At 48.8% G+C, this 17,051-nt stretch overlaps 1 protein-coding gene and 1 long non-coding RNA gene across 2 annotated transcripts in view; one reads left to right on the top strand and one right to left on the bottom strand.

Moving 5' to 3' along the window:
• Positions 1–484: 484 nt before the first annotated feature.
• Positions 485–15,321, top strand: LOC123287641 (uncharacterized). Its single transcript, XR_006530983.2, has 2 exons — positions 485–3,534; positions 4,182–15,321. It is a non-coding gene; the product is annotated as an uncharacterized lncRNA (long non-coding RNA).
• The window catches only part of HSPB8 (heat shock protein family B (small) member 8), a 14,522-nt gene continuing 12,404 nt past the window's right edge, over positions 14,934–17,051 (bottom strand). The window contains exon 3 of the mRNA XM_014854587.3: positions 14,934–15,947. Coding sequence (XP_014710073.1) covers positions 15,788–15,947 — 160 coding nt within the window. The 3' untranslated portion in view covers positions 14,934–15,787. The remainder of the gene's footprint in view (positions 15,948–17,051) is intronic.

Below are 17,051 nucleotides of genomic sequence, written 5' to 3'. Positions count from 1 at the left end.
TTCCCAGGTACTCCTTCTCTCCCTCCCGCATGGTCTCCCTTCACTATCCCCAGCTACAGAATCGCAGCTACGGGGAGGAGAGGTCTGGTGTGATGAAGAGTAGTGCTGGTGGTGGCCGGAAGTTGGTGAAGCCCTTGGGAGGTGACCTGGGGCTGGACTATCTTTCTTAGACGTAATTTAATGTTATGAATAATTGGAAAGAACAGACACCCTCAAGGGAGTCATTTCCTCCCGCAACAGAGACTCCTCAACAATAATTTTATTTTTAGCTAGTTAGTGAGATAATATGTATTCAAAAGAAAACAAACTCATCACAACGCCTGGCACATAGTAAGATGTCAATACATACTAGTAGTTTGGTTATGATTATTTTAAAAGGCATAGAAATCATTAGGACCCTGCATCCGGGCAGCTGTGGGAAGTCTGAGACCCTTCCCCGATCTTGCCACCGACCTCCCCCCCCACCCCCCACCATAGCCCGGAATCAGCCGTGGGCAAAGTGCATGCCAGGGAATATTTTCCTACCCCCTCATGGCCTGAAGACAGCCAGGGTGTCACCAGGCAGATGAATGCGCTCATCTTCTCCCGCTGAAATTGGCACGTCCAGCGAGGAGCTTCCATCATTTATTCACCATTGACAGTTCTGCTCTGGGGTGGAAGTGCCCTGGTTTGCTGAGTGGTTCTTTCATTTGTCTTTGTTGGCAATGCAGGTACATGAGATCCCCAGCCAAGATCCCACCGACGCCGTATTCCTTCTGTATCCGCTGCTTGCACGGAGGGAGCGAGCTTGGAGGGTTGGTGGTGTGCTTGCCTTCCCACCTACAGCAGCACCCTCTTGGGTCTGCTTCCGGTGGGGAGGTCCCTGGGGATATTCCTGGAGGCGGAGGGCATATGTGGCCTTATAGGGACTGCATCTCGGTGATCATGGACTTTTCAAGATGCCATGGGATTTTCAGACTGCTCTGGGTGCAAATGCTGTCTCTACTATCTATGAGTTGTGTGGCCTCAAGCAAAAGGCGTGACCTCTCTGATCCTGGAACTCCTTATTGGTTATGAGGGAATAATAACACCCTTTTCCTGCTATCCTGTGAGGACAGCCTATTTCAGGCATCCGGCACGTAGCAAAGTGAGTCTGACATATATAGGGAGTTCTTAATAAAAGGCTGCTATTATTCATATCTTCACCCTCATTATTATTCCCCTGGGCTCAGAGCTGGTCCCTGGAGACGAGGGGGTTTTCTCTTAGGCTTATGAAATGCCAAACCTGGGAGCAACTTAGAGAAACAGCCAGACGGCTGGATGGAGCTCCGACTCCCCAGTACTTTCACACGGAGTGATCCTGAGGCAGGTGACTTCACCTTTCTGAGCCTCAGCGTCTCATCTGTAAAATGGGGATGATAAAATGTGATATGTCTTGCAAAGTATCTGACCTCAAGGGCACCCGGGAAGATCAGTTGTCTTCCACCCCCTCTTACTTGCAGGACGCTTTACAATTTACAAAGGGGGGATAGTCATTATCTGATTCTCACCGTGATACCTGCCCACCTGGGGATGGATCATAATCCTGATTCCTGGATAAGGAAACAGAGGTCCAAAGAGGGGCAGCAACTTGTCCCAACTCATATTCATTTGTTGAACCATCTGTCCTGACTGCCTACTGCACACCCTCACTGTTTTAGGTGTTTCAGATATATTGATGAACGAAACAAGCAAAAGAAATCCCTGTCCTCGTAGAGACTACATCCCAGGGGTGGATGCAGAAACAATCAGGACACTTATTATATAATATGTTAGAAAGTGGCAAGTGCTATGGAAACAATGGATCCTGACTAGGGAGATCAGGAATAATGGATGAAGGGGAGGTTGCACTTTTAAAGAGAGTGTTCAGGATGAGCCTCACTGAGAAGGTGACAGTTGAGCAAACACTGGAAGGAGATGAGGGGGTCAGCCATGCAGATGTCTGAGGGGAAGAGCATTCCAGGCAGAAGGAACAGCATGTGCAAAGGCCCTGAGGTAGCAGGGTGCCTGAGGTGTTCACGGAACAGCAATGGGCAGAGTGGAGAGAGTGGGAAGGGATGAGGTTAGAGGTGCACAGAGGAATGGAGAGTGTGTGGGGAGAGAGAATCCTTTAGGGCTTTGTAGCCATAATAAGGACTATGGCTTTTACTCTGAATGAATTGAGGAGCCATAAGAGGGTTTGGATAAAGTTGTGCCATGGTCTGAGTAATATTTTCTCAAGATCACTCCAGCTGTTGTGGACGAATTGCCTGGGGAGTATCCATCAGCAGAGGAATGTATAAACACAATGTGGTCTCTTCATACAATGACATATTATTCAGCCATAAAAACGAATGAAGTTTTGATACATGCTACAACCTGGATGAACCCTGGAGACATTGCGCTAAATAAAAGAAGCCAGGCCCAAAGGGACAAGTAGTGTGTGATTCTACGTCTGTGAAATCGCTCGAGTAGGCAAATTCATCGACACAGGAGGTAGAGGAGAAGAGGAGGAGGAGTGGGGGAGTCATTGCTTAGTGAGGACAGAGTTTCTGTTTGAGGTGATGAAAATGTCTTGGCAATAGATAGTAGTGGTGGTTGCCCAAACTGTGAATATAATTAACGCCCTCAAATTGTGCACTTGTTAAAAAATGGTTAAAATGGCAAATTTTGTTATCTATTTTATTTATCACAATGAAAATATTTTTCAAACTTTGACTGTAGGGACAAGGGTGGAAATAGCCAATGCTGTGGGAAGGCTCAGATCAAGGTGGAGGCAGGAGAGGAGGTGGGAGGGGCTCAGATGCTGGATACAATTGGGAGTTAGGATTTCCTGATGAACTGCAGGCAGAGCTGGTAATTCATAGGACCAGGTGTGGAACCTGGGTCTCTTGAACCTCCGCCAGGACCCCAGGACACCGCAATTGTGCTCACTGGTCACCACCCTCCTGGCCTCCCACTGCTTCCAGCTCCAGTGGCCCTGCCGGCACTGAGCGTTGGACTCCTCTGGCTCGTCAGGGGCACATAGTGCTAACCACGTAGAGGGGTGGTTCTAGACTGGAGCCCTTGTGGACGTCAGCAACGGCCCCCCCACCCCCACCCCACATATACACACACCTCCTGGGCTTGCACCACCAATCGTGTCGGGGCAGCTCAGCTCCAAGTTGGCAGGCCCTCCTCTGTTTGTCGCATCACTCCTGTTGTCTGGGAGATGAGTTCCCGGGTCATGAGCCCAGATTAGGAACTGGGTGGAGCAAGGTGGAGCAGATGAGCTCATGGACAACACTGTTGCTGTTTGCACCGTGGACCTTAGTAACCGGCCAGAGAAAGACTGGCCCAAATCTTGCTCCTCTTGAATTTGGGCACCATGGACAGAGGGAGTCCTGGAGGACCAGGCATGGGCTATGGGCTCAGACAGTCCTGCGTTCAAGTCCCAGCTCTGCCTTCTACGTCCTGTGTGACCTTGAGCAGATGACTTCCCTTCTCTACTTTCCCCAGTTCCTCCAGTTGGGATGACGCCACCCCTCTCCTGGACTTGTAAGGGTTAAGTGATAAACTGATGAGTGGATGTTGTAGAGTGACAATTGCTAGACAAATAGGACTTATAAGACAGAGGACATCAGAGTATGGACAACGCCTGGCGACAGGCTGAGAAGGAGAGGGAAATCTAGGAGAGTTCTGGGTTTGCTGGGTGTGTGTTGATGCCATGTACTAAAGCGGGGGAAGGGAGGAAGGGAAACAGTTTGTGGGGAGAGATAGTGAATTCTGTTTCGCACGTGTGGATTTTGGGAAGTCCTTGGGTGGAAGTGTCCAGCCGGTATTTGGAGCTCCAGTAGAGCTGATCTGGACTGTAAAGAGAGAGTGGGTGTGTTAGCTTAGAGATGGCTGTTGAAGCCACAGAATGTGTGCGAAGACCTCTGAGAGAAGCATAAGGGGCTTAGGATGGGATCCGAGCACCACAGCCTTTATGGGATGGTTCCGGAAAGAGGATCCTGCGAAGGAGACAGAGAAACAGAGGAGAGGTGGGAGGCCTTGCCCAGGGTCACAGGAGGACCTCGTGCTGAGCTGGATCAGAATTCAGGTGTCGTTTTATACATGGTATGGGAGATGCTGCTCAGCCCACCACCTCTCTCTCTCTCTTTCTCCCTCTCTCACTATAACAACTTGTGTCTTTTGTTTTCAAGGGAAAGGAATGGACTCTACCTAATTTAAGGGGAAAAGGATGTGGGATAGCTCATATAATTGAAAGGAAAGCTAAGCACTGGACCCAAGAAGGGCAGGAATGGAGCCGCTCCAGAGATCTAGGGAGCAAGAGAAATGGACATCTCTTCAGGGCACTGTCCCAGGGAGAAACCAGCTTCAGCTACTTCCTGTCTTCAAGTCTGTCTGCACAAGATTCACGTTCCCACAGGAGAGGCCTTGATGGGCTTAGTTTGGGCCATGTGCCCACTGTGGAAGGACAGGACCTTCTGACGGAAATTCCCAGTGAAACTGCACGTCAGGGCGAGGACACCCCAAAGAGATGTTGAGACGCTGTGACCAGAGAAAAGGGACAAGTATGCTTCCAGGCAGAAGCCACTGGTGTGCACGCCCCAGGCTTGCACAGGGCTTTCTGGAGCTTCTGAAAGTGGGGTAAAGGGCATTCCTCAGAGGAGGCAAGACTTGAGCGTGGATAAACGTGATGGGGCAACCTGATGAATTCATCACCACCCACTTATACCTGGCAGGATCCCAAAGGGATGCAGCAGGAGGCGGAACAGGATAGCTTCAACGAGAGGAGGAAGAACAAAACAAGATCTAGGCATTCAGACTGATTAAGGCTGAGGGTGGGGCAGGAAAAGCCAGGTCCACGCTGCCAAACTGTTTTTTTTATATGCCGAGACTTGCTCTAAGTATTTTACGTATCTTAACTCATTTATCCCTCACCACAACTCTACAAGGCACTCTTAGCATCACCCCTGGATTATTGTCAAGGAGCCTGAGGAAGGGAGAAGTTACGAAATTTGCTCAGGGTCACCCAGCTAATAAATGACGGAGGAGAATTCAAACCGGGGCGGTCCTGCTCTGGGGTGTGTGTGTATAACCATTACGTGTACAGAGACGCAAATGCCGTGTTCTGGGAGGGGAGCTGCAATTTGCATCAGGTCATATGTGACACCCGAAAGTCCTTTAGGAGAATCTAATCTTAGGTTCAACAACTCAGTTTACCTTCCTCATCTTAAAGGCAACACATTCTCTATGCAGAACATTTGAAAAACTCAGAAATGCACAAAGACAAAAAATAACTAGAACACCCACCTACTTTTAAAAAACCATCATGGCACCTTAAACGACTAACATATAAATGCAGATTTATATTTATTCTAAATGAGGTGTCATACACACTGATGACTTGAGGCTGGCTTTTCTGTGTCCTATTTCTGTGACAACAAGCCCTCTTCAGGAGCACGATAGTTAAGGGCTGCCTACTTTTTCCCATTGTCTGGCTGTACCCCATCATTTGTCTAGCCAATCCCCTGCAGTTGAGGCACTTGGTCATTTCCAATTATCCACGAGTATAAATGCAGCAGACACTGCCAGGGGTCTGCTCAGATCACCTCAGATGCCTTGTACAGTTTCTGTGCCTGCCTCGCTGGCTTCTGGGTACTCTTGTTTCCACAGGTTTGTACCTGTGAGTCTTGTCTGCAGGACCACCCTGGGACTCCTTAAGCTACTTTGCTCTCAGGGTCAAAGAGTCTGATGTTTACTTCCCATGGGGAAGCTCGCATCCTCCACGTCCATCCCTATGGCAGACTTTAGCCAATGAGAGTTGGTGTGGGAGTATTTAAGCCCAGCTCCCCTGGCTTAGGTCAGAACAAATTCTGATCCACTTGAGGTTCTTTACAGCGATGCTGTCTGCTAGCACAGAGCAGAAGTGATGCCATGCCATTTTCAAGGATGGCTCACAAAAGATACGTTGGCCTCTGCCTCATGCTCTCTCTTGGATCACTCACTCTGAGGGAAGCCAGCTGCCACGTCGTGAGGACACTCAGGCAACCCTCTGGAGAGGCCCACACAGTGAGGGACTAAGGCCTCCAGCCAACAGCCAACAGATTGAGCTTAGAAGCTGACCTTCCGGCCCCTGTCAAACCTTCAGATGAGCACAGCCCCCGCTGACATCTTCAATCAATTTAATGAGGCACTCTGAGCCAGAACCACCCAACTAAGCCTCAGTGGAACTCTTGAACCTTAGAAACTCTGCAATAATAAGTGTTTATTGTTTTAAATCACTCGATTTTAGGCTAATCTTTTATGCAGCAAGAGCTACCGGCTGTAGCTTCCTCTTGGAAGTTCACAATGAGCATCATCAGAATAAAGAAGGTCTGAGTTTGTCTAACCCAGCACTTCCCCCAACTTTTTAACTGCAGAACACATCATATTCCCTTTTTCTTTTTATGGAACTCACTTTGGGAACTGCTGGTCTAGCGTGGAATCTGGGACACCTGGAGAGTCTCAATTTCTGTCACTTGTGCAGAGACCTCCTTTGTCCTCCGACAACCACATCTGTGCTGGCTTAGACCTGAGGGTCGTGCGGGCGTGTGTGTGTATGCGCGTGCAGCTCTTGATAGTGAGCTCTGTCAGCCTGTCTACTCAGGATTTTATAAGCTGTCACTGTCAGAAGCAGAACAAGCCTGGCTGTCACGCAGCTCTGATGGAGCACAAACAGGCATCGGAAAAATGAAACTGTCCCATGATATCAGATCACTAGGCAACGTTTCCAAGACAGCTGGTCCTTGCCTTTCCTCTGCCCTCCCTACTGGGATGGTGATAATAACAAAGCAATAGTTCTGTTTAGTCTACAAACTCTTTTGCTCATCTTCCCAGCCCCCCTTTGGGGGATATTCAGGGTGGCGATGAATTATTCCCATTTTACAGGTGAAGAAACTGAGGCTGTGAGTGAGGATTAAGGGTTTCTGTTTCTGTTTCTTTTCTTTTCTTTTTTGCTGAGGAAGATTAGCTCTGAGCTAACATCTGTTGCCAATCTTCCTTTTTTTTTTGTTTGAGGAAGATTAGCCCTGAGCTAACATCCATGCCAGTCCTCCTCTTTTTCTATATATGGGTCACTGCCACGGCATGGCTGAAGAGTAGTGTAGGTCTGCACCCAGGATGAACCTGTGAACCTCGGCTGCTGAAGTAGAGTGTACCAAACTTGACTGCTATACCACGGGGCCAGCCTGAGGGGGTTTCGTTGTTTTGAAGACACATCTACTGAACCCACGCATTATTCTCTCTGCCACAAACTCTTCATCCTTCTTCCCACCCCACCTGCTCCCTGGTCTAGCTACCACTGGTCTGGAACCTGTCTGCCCGAGTTTGGGACTGGCTCAGCTGCTCTGCCACTTCCTGGCTGTGGGACCTTGGGCACATTTCTAGGTCAATGCAGATTAAATGGAAAAATGGATGTGAAGAGCAGAGACAATGCCTTGCAGCTAATAAACATTTAATAATGTTGTTCTTACTAATACTCATCCTTCGGGTTTCAACTTCAACATCCTAAAGCCTCTGATAACTATTCCCACCCTACCTGGGCTGGGACCAAGCCTCCTCCAGGATCCTCCTGTGCAACCTCCCTCCCAGCACCCAATTCTCTAGTGGTTCCTAGCCCTGGCTGCAAGTCAGAATCCACTGGGGAGCTTTCAAAAAATATCCATGCCCAGGCCCCACCTCAGACCAATTACAGCAGAATCTCTGGAAGTATTTCTAGAGCATGAGCTAGGTAGTTCTGCACCCTTACCTTTCCCCTGGGCCCGTGAGGGGTCCCCGAGACTGGCTGTCTAGGCTCCAGCCTGGGAGAGCGCCCGGACACCTCCATTCGAACCCTGATGGTAGAAGTCGTGAGTCTAGCCAAGCAGCACTGTCCGCCACGTCTCTCCTCAGTTTCCAAGTCCCCCAGGGAGCAAATGCTGCCGGCTACCGCCAGCCTGTCTCCTGGCCCTCTTCTTTCCACCATATCCTCTTTTCAAAGAAAAAAGGATGACCAGCAAAAACAACGGTATTGATAATAGCCGATATTCTGGACACTTGCTACGTCCTAGGAACCGTGCTGACTGCTGACGGGCTGCAGGCACCCTCCTCCTTCATAAAAATACATCACGCAGATCCCAAAGTAGTAGTTGCAGGTCTCTCTTGATTTATAAAAATGAGTTATTCTTGGGCAAGGGTTGAGGGTGGGCAGCTATGATTATGGAGCTGTAGTGTGTAGACCACCCAGACTCTGACAGTGGAGACTGAAATGCCCTCAATGCCCCTCATTTCCGTTCTTCTTCTCCCAAATGGAGGCAGGTGCTGGGAGAGCATCAGCTCCAGGTACAGACCCCGGGGGCCTCCGGCTCAGTGACCTATCATGAGACGCTGGAAGACGATGGGCTCAGCCTCTCAGGCGGGGACCAGGCTGAGGCCACCCACTGCTCCCTGTTTCCTGGGGACTTACTCTGCGTGAGCACTTCACACATTCTGTCTTCATACTAGCCCTGCATTGTGATCATCCACTTTTGTGGATGAGGAACGAATGCTCGTAGAGGTCACGTGACAAGGTCACACACAGCAGAGCTGAAATCAGAACTCAGATCCCTAACGGCCCCACTAATCCTTGACCTCAGAACCCACTTGTAGTCCCACCCTGGACTCTGCTATTTTTTTGATTACTCAGTTATTGCCCCGCGTTACACCCACGAGGGCAGAGACCCATGTCTGTCTTGCTCTCCAGGGCCCAGCGCAGTACCTGACACATAGCAGCCTGGGGGGAGGGGGCGATATTCAGAATCTTTAACAACTGGTGGGACCGGGACAGTGACTCTTCAGAATGGCCACTCATCCAAAGGCAGCTGTTGGTTCCTAGAGGCACTAGGAGGCAGGGACTATCTATGGTTTAAAATGTGAGTTTTATTGTTGTTCAGTATGGCAAGGCCAAAAGATCAGGGATGACTGCCATGGAAAAGACAGCTTGTAATACTCAGTGATCCCAAGAGGAGGTGGTTCACCATGTCATGGGGGCCACATGGGGAAGCACCAGGGTCGGTTGGAGGCAGAGGGAACTCGGGTAGGGTGGGGTGGGGTGGAGAAAACGTGGGTGAGAGCCTTTATTGTGGTTTCTGCAGGAAGGAACAGGTGGGGCTGGGTGAGCAGGCTTAGGACAGGCTAGTTTGCATAGTTTCAGCTGGCTCTGTGGCCCAGGGGCTGTCTCGAGGTGTCTGGTACCCGTCCTTGGATGATTAGGGCAAGTGGATAGTGTCTCCGAGTATAAGCGTTGATAAAGGAGGTGGTTGGGCTGTGGGTTCTGGATGGGTGGCTTTTCATATGAAAGGTGTGCTCACAGGTGAGTCCTTTGCTATCTCTAGGAATTAGCCAAGCTTGGGAGGGGCAGTCCCTCCAGGGTTAGCAAGGCCCCAAGTGGTCAAAGCATCAGAATAAAGACATGCTTAATATGGGCTAGGACACTGGGGGCACCTCAGAGTCTCTGTAGTGCAATTTATCCAGGGGCACTGAAGTATTTCAACATTTAGACACCTGGCACTGCCGTACCTGGACACGCAGTTGAATAGGTGCCCAATCCGAAGAAATGCACTGACAAATATACACTGAACTTCTGGAGTGGGGGTCTGGGCTTGGAGTCTCCTCCCCTCCCCATATCTCAGTTATCCTTGGACAATGGCCACGGCAATGCCCTTCCATGTGGCTGCCCTGTCCTTTCCCTCAGGAGCCACTAGGGAGCCCACATCTGCTTGTCCCTGCACAGCCTTGCAGCTGGGGGTCAGGTGGGTTGACCTCACAGCAGACAGGGGCACTCAGCCAGCCCTCAGCCACCAGACAGCAGAACCCACAGCAGGCGCAGAGTCTCCCGCTCCTGCCAACAACTCCCAGGCCCAGGACATCGGGTGGGAGGGGACCTCTGAGCAGCCCCACCCCCTGCCCGCTCCAGGTGTTGGCTCATTTAGGAGACAGTATTGATTTTCACATTATGATGCACGACGCATGAGGCGCCAAGAGGAAGGGGTGGAGAAGCCAGCCACTGGTTCCTGGAATTTATTTCAAGACACATTAATTTGTTTCTTCCCTCAAGGTCATATCAAGTCATCTCCGTAGATCACCATCAGCAGCCGCTGGCCGGCAGGCTGTTGGAAGTGGGTGGAGGGGGGCTGGGGATCAGACTTTCTGGGGGGCTGGGTCAAGGGAGTGGGGTGGAGAAGGAGGTTCTGGGCATCTCTTGTCCCAGCATCATCATCCAAGCGAAGGCTCAGGAACAATATTCTGTTGTCATTCTGAGATCTCTAGGGAGGGGCCAAGTCATCTATTCTGATGACAAGTCTTGCATCTTTAAGCTGGAAATGCTCAGGACTGAAATGAGCCGGGTCTCTGGGGCTTAAGATCATGCAAAGGCCAAAGGGCCTAATTCCCCAGGGTGACCCCCACTCACCGTTCATTCATTCATCCAATCATTCAATACATTCTTATTGCACTTAGCATTAAAGATGCAGTAGTGGACAAGACACAAAAGCATCCCTTCTCTTTTGGAGTTGACATTCTAGGGTGTGTCTAAGTATGTGGTGTGTGGAGGGCAGCTTAGATTTTAATGTGGAGGTGTGTTTGCAACCAAGCAAACGCAATCGCTTTGGAGGAAATAAAGCAGTGATGTGTGTAATAGTCAGTGATTGGATGGCAGCTATTGTAAGGCCTCTCTGGAAAGGTGGAGATGGAGGGGACATCTGGGGAAATTGTGATAAAAAGGAGGCAGCCAGGCAATGAGCTGGGGCAGAGTGTTCATGACCAAAAGAATGGAATGTGCAAAGGCCCTGGGGTAAGCATGGGCACAGTGTGTTTGAGCGACAGAAGGAGGCCTGTGTGTAGTGAACATGAGAGGGAGCTGTGAGACATGAATTTGGGAGGTGACAGGGGCCAGATCATGCAGGACTTGGAAGGCGGTGTAAAAGAGTTTGGATTTTATTTATTCAAGGCATTCACCCATGCATCTGGCGAATATGAAATACCTCCTATACAGCAGGCACTGTGTTAGGAGTTAGAGACACAGCGGAAACCAACAGGATGCGGTCTCTGCTTTCAGGAGACCTATAGTCCACCAGGAGGACAGTCTAGGTATCTGGTGAAGCCGTGCTCTTGAGATATTTCAATAAAACTGAGTCACACCTCTCCAGTGCCCTGCCCAAGAGATCAGTGATGTTTCAGGAGGTCCATTCCCATAGTCCCTTCTCACTTCAGGTGCTGCCTGTGGAGAATTCTCCTCTCCATTCACTTCGCTCTGGCTTGTCCCCAACCTTGATCCACCACCGCCCCCAAGACCACCCACACAAAGCATCTGTGGGTGTGTAAGACTTCCCTAAAGGTTGGATTGGCACATTTTATATCACAAGGCAAAGAATTAAAAACTGAATGTTGTGCAGCATTTTTAAGTTCCAGGTCCAGCCACCACCTGGCATTCCTCACTGGTCACCTCTCGCTACAGTCCAGGCCCCCACCACATTACCAGGCCCCCTTGCCCGAGAGACCCTGCTCACTTGCTTGGGCAAATCTGTGTGGTCCTTCATGCCCTTGGCCTGGGTACCGCCTCATGGGTGGGCTTTCCACTCTACCCACTCGGGGTCTCACCATTCATCAGCCAGAACTGGAGAACATGGAAATAGCCTCGCTTCCCTCCTTTTCTCTCCAGGTTCTCAAAGTGGAGAGAAATGGTAACCTGCCACCCAGCACAGTGCCTTGAACATGGTCAGTGCCCGGTAAATATTTGTTGAACAAATATCCAATGAGCAGGGATTTTCTCCTTTATTTGAATGATTCCCCCTCCTGTCCTTGAAAGCAGAGCAGCTAGGGTAGTTTGGGTTTTTATGATTGCTATTACTATTTATTCTGCTACACAAACACCAAAGCTGTTATATGGTGTGTTTGTTGGGACAGGGGTAAGCAAGAAGTGGCTCTGGCCAGGGGCAGTCTAAAGAATTAGCCGGTGAAGACTATAATTAACAAGACAAGAAATAAATGTTGGCGAGGATGCAGAGAAGAGGGAGCCCTCCTATACTGCTGGTGGGAACGCAAACTGGTGTAGCTATTATGGAAAACAGCATGGAGATTTCACAAAAAATTCAAAATAGAAATACCATATGATCCAGCTATTCTACTACTGGGTATTTATCCAAAGAATATGAAACCAATAATTCAAAAAGATATACGCACCCCTATGTTCATTGCAGCATTATTCACAATAGCCTAGACATGGAAGCAACCCAAGTGCCCATCAACGAATGAATGGAGAAAAAAGATGTGGTATATATACACAATGGAATACTACTCAGCCATAAAATAGACAAAATCATGCCATTTGCAACAACATGGATGGACCTTGAGGGTATTATGCTAAGTGAAATAACTCAGATGGAAAAAGACAAATACTGTATGATTTCACTCATATGTGGAAGGTAAACAAACACATAGATAAGGAGAATAGATTGATGGTTATCAGAGAGGAAGGGGTGGGAGGGAGGGTGAAAGGGGTAAAGGGGCACATATGTATGACAGACAGAAGCTGGATTTTTGGTGGTGAACATGATTCAGTCTACACAGAAGCCAAAATATAATAAGGTACACCTGAAATTCACACAATGTTATGAGCCAACACAACCTCAATAAAATAATTTTAAGAAAGAAGAAAGAAAGAAAGAAACTTGTTGCTTAAGCCACTGGGAGAAAAAAATTAGCCCGTGCAGAGGGTGGGTCAGTAAACCTTGGAGAGAGAGAGCAGTGTATTCAAGGTTCTGGTAGCAAGAGAGAGCTGGCTGGAAGAAGAGATGGAAGTTAGGTGGGGCTGGAGGGGAGGGGAGGGGCTTGGGGCTGGGGTGCAGAGAGGTAACCAGATGGATCCCATAACGCCTTCTAAGTCTTGCAGAGAAGCTTGGACTTGATCCTTTGAACAATGGGGAACCATCAAAGCATTTTCAAAGGAACATACCTTTCTCCTTGGCTCAGGTGTTTTCTTCAGCCTGTGAGGCACCTCCCCATCCCCACCCCTGCTTGCTCAAATCCTACAACCTGCCCATCTTCAAGTCCGACAGGAGTGACTCTGTAAGCCACCTCTGACTCCCACCCTCCCTGCAAAGCCCCAACTTGAAATATCACCTCTCTGCTCTTCCTACAAGCTGGACGACTCACTTAGGGCACGCTTACATTTTATTTTGTTGGGAGAAGGGCAGAACAGGGTAAGAGTACTAGTGAAGGTCCTGGAGTCACACTGCCTGGGCCTGGGGCTTACCAGATGTGTGATTTGGGGGCAATGCACGTAACCTTTCCATGCCTCAGTTTCCCTACCTGTAAAACGGAGGTAACAGCTGGACCTATCTCATAGGATTGTAGTGTCAGTAAATCTACTATAATAAAGCACTTAGCATGGTGTCTGTCACACAGTGAGGATTTAAAGGGAGCCAGGCATTCTTTTATCTGCCTGTCTCTGTCACTGGTCTGTGAGCTCCGTGGGGCAGGAATTGTGGTTCATTGGTCTCTGTATCCTTGGTACCTAGCACAGGATGGACCGAGTAGGTGCTCAGGAAATAGTGATTTCTTCAGTCATCTGGAGTTTGGAGGTGCTCTTGAAAACCAGCCCAGCAGCTCCTCATTAACCCTTCCAAAAGCAAACATCCGGGTTTGAGTTCTGCTGTCACCACGTGACCTACCCAAACCACTTAGCTTCAGCTTCTTCCTTATAAAACGAACATCTACTTCCGGGTATTGTGGGGATTCATTGGGATTGGCTCCAGGGATAGAGCATGTGACCCAGGCCTGGCCAATCAAAGCTCTGATTTCGTGGTCCCTGCTTAGCTCCGGATGGTCATGTGACGGAAGCCGATCCAATAAGAATGACTCTCAGGGATAGGGCAGAAACTATAGGAAAAGATGGCTTTTCTCCCTGGGGAGTGGAATGTGAGAGGGAATAGTGACCGTAGCCATCTCACGACCACAGAGGGAGGACACAGGGGCATGGAGGGCTGGGGACGGGGAGGGCCGGGAGGCAACAGGGAGACTGGGAGTGAAGCCGACTCTGCAGGACCAAGAGAGAGAGAGAAACTGAGTTCTGTTGACATCACTGGAGCCCTGAAAGCGGGTTTTATCCTGGAATTCTCAGCTATGTGTACCAATAAATACCCCTTCTCGCGTCCATCAGTTTGAGTTGAGTTTCTTCACACTTACCCCAGAAACAGTCCCAACTGGTGCACTATGCCAGCAGCCTTGCTCCCTGCCACCCTGTGTTCCAGGTTCTGCGCTCCTGGCAGCGTCAGCCTGCAGCCGCCATTACACTGTTGATGGCGCTCACAGCTGCTACATCCCTGTCCTTCTTAACAGAACCTTGCTTTTTCACACAGCAATGTTCCTGGCCTCAGAGGACAAATCAATCTGGATCTAAGTCCATTATGGCCATCACTTTCACTTTGCCAGGGACTGGCTTCAGGCTAGGCGTGTGACCCAAGTTGGGTCAATGAAATAAAAGAAGAAATCTGCTGAGAGAGAGCTTCTGGAAAAGATCTTGCGTGCTGATAAAAGAGGAGGCCAGATGAGAAGGCTTTTTTTTTATCCTTGCCTTCTCTTCCTGTACCTTGTCACCCGAGGATGAGATGCCTGGGGCTGCTGCAGCCGTCTTACAAATGCGAGGATAGACCTAGTGGACTTTTTAGAGATGGCAGAGGAAAAAGATGGAAATACTCTGGATTCTTGGTGACGTACCTTCTGAAAAAGTAACTCTGAAATCACTCATACCTGAACTTCTTATAAAGTTAGATGTTTGTGTCATTTAAGCCACTACTCATTGGGCATTATAATTTGTAGCCACAAGCATTCCTAACTGACATTGCATATCTAAGTGGTATAGCATTTAGCCCCTCATCAAAAGAAGCACACCAGGCTAAGAACATCAGCTCCTTTATTATTATTATCATTTACTGTTATTTTCCCCTAAACAACAGCACAATTCAAATAACAATGACACACACGTCCCACCCATATAGACAATACCACTAGCCTGCCTGCCAGGCTGTCTGGCCTTTGCTTGGTTCCAGCTGGAGCTGTCTGGAGACAGCCCTCTCTAAAAATCCCAACTTGGGCATAGGAGACACAAGAAAGGGGGGGCTTTAGCCAGAGAATAAACTGAGGGGCTTCCAGAGTCCCCGGGGAGTGCCAGCTTGGGAACATGCTGTAAATGCCTGGGTGGAGGGCAGAAGGCACTGTTTATTTTCATGTGGCTGTTGGATAAATCCCATATGGGGATGTAAGACCTCTCTATAACCCTTCTTAGGCCAGGGCTGCAGAAACACAATGGAGTGAGCTAATGGGCTCCTTCACCCAAACCCCGGGGCAGGCAGGGAAATTGAGAGCCCAGAATAGGAATCTGGGTGATGGGGAGGTCCCCAGAGAAAAGCAACCCTTGCATCAGCTGCAAGGTAAGATGCAATGTGAAATGTTATGTCCCATGATATTGGTTTGGCAACTTTAGAATGTGCAACATTTTCATCAAGACAGAAAAGGTAAAGAAAAAAAAAAAAAAACTCCCAGCATTTTGCGCAACTGAGCATGACTCGCCAATTGCGCCCTCTTGTGGAAAAACCTACTACTACACTATCCAGGGACTCTGTGGTCCATCCACTCCCACCCCCAACATCTTAGTTGCGCTAAATCTATGAGTTCAGCTACAGTAATGTACCCTGGAATCAGAGAAGCCCTGGGGTTGGGGAGGGAACAAGGATGGGCCATGACTGGGGTCTCAGGTACAGGTGACTTCCTGGCTGTCTTGGGGAAGCTCGTTGTTGAAACTGCTTTCTCCAAATGGTGAGTAAGGGGGGACCTGGGGAGCTTCGATGATCAGCAGGCCCTCTGGGGAAAGCGAGGCAAATACTGTCACAGGATCCACCTCTGCAGGAAGCCTAGAGGAAGCACAAGATTTTATTCATTTATTATTTTAATAGAGCTTAAACATTCTTTTATTCATTCGAAAGAAAATGTTGTTGAGAAGAGCTTCGTCTTTCGGGGCAAACAATGCTGGGTTTGTGAATTCTGGCCCTGCCGCTTTCTAGTTGTGTGATGTTGGGAAGGCCACTCAGTTGCTCTGAGCTTGTTTCCTCATCTGCAAAATGGTGAGCATAACATTAAATTTGCACAGTTTTTGAAGCTCAGAGTGAGACAAAGACTCTGAACACACTTTATGAATGGTAAAACGCTGCTCCAATGGTAACTTAAAAGGGAGCTGTGGTCCAGATATTTGGTCAATGGTTGAGGTCTCCACTTTAGCGCCCACAACTGGCTAGCTGCTGGCGGAAATGACCGCCACGACCACTCCTTTATAGAGCACAAATCAGGTGTCACTCACAACAGGTGACACATTTTCATTGACCATGTGCCTGCTGGGAGGGCTTTGCTACAAAAAGCATTGCTGGTAGAGTTAATGGTGGAATAGACAACTTGGCAGATAAAGGGGGTCAGGCTGGCCACATGGCTAGACGTCAGATGGCAGCATACTCTACGGTGCTTAGAATGATACTTGATTTGGGCCACATCGTAAGTAGGTCTTAGCAGGTCATAATTGTTTTGTTCCCCAAATACGTTTATAGGCATTACCTGGTTAGAACTTTATAGAGACCCTAGAATGGTTAGTAGGTAGAAATTAATATGCCCATTGCATAGGACATCTGACAGAGCCTTGGGAGATCCAATGACAGACTCAGTGAGAGAGAGAGCACCAAAGACAGGACTTCTGAACCCAAATCTGGTTCCGGTTCTGAAGCTATTTTTATGACTTTTGGATTGTTTTGAGAAAACAAGACTATCTGGGACATGGTTTCTGCAACAAATTATTGGAATTGTGAGAGCATGCTAATGGCCTCATTGGGTGCCATTATTAATAAAAAATTATGAAAAATATGACCTGCCGAGAACTTTCTATGTACCAGGGACTTCGCCTGAATCCTCTCGTACAGTTGTTAACAGTAATCCCACCAGGCAAGTGCTATGCCTATCCCCAATTTACAGAT

The sequence above is a fragment of the Equus asinus genome, chromosome 8 (assembly GCF_041296235.1).
Source record: "Equus asinus isolate D_3611 breed Donkey chromosome 8, EquAss-T2T_v2, whole genome shotgun sequence".
Classification (NCBI taxonomy): domain Eukaryota; kingdom Metazoa; phylum Chordata; class Mammalia; order Perissodactyla; family Equidae; genus Equus; species Equus asinus.
This window is presented reverse-complemented; position numbering and strand designations above follow the sequence as displayed.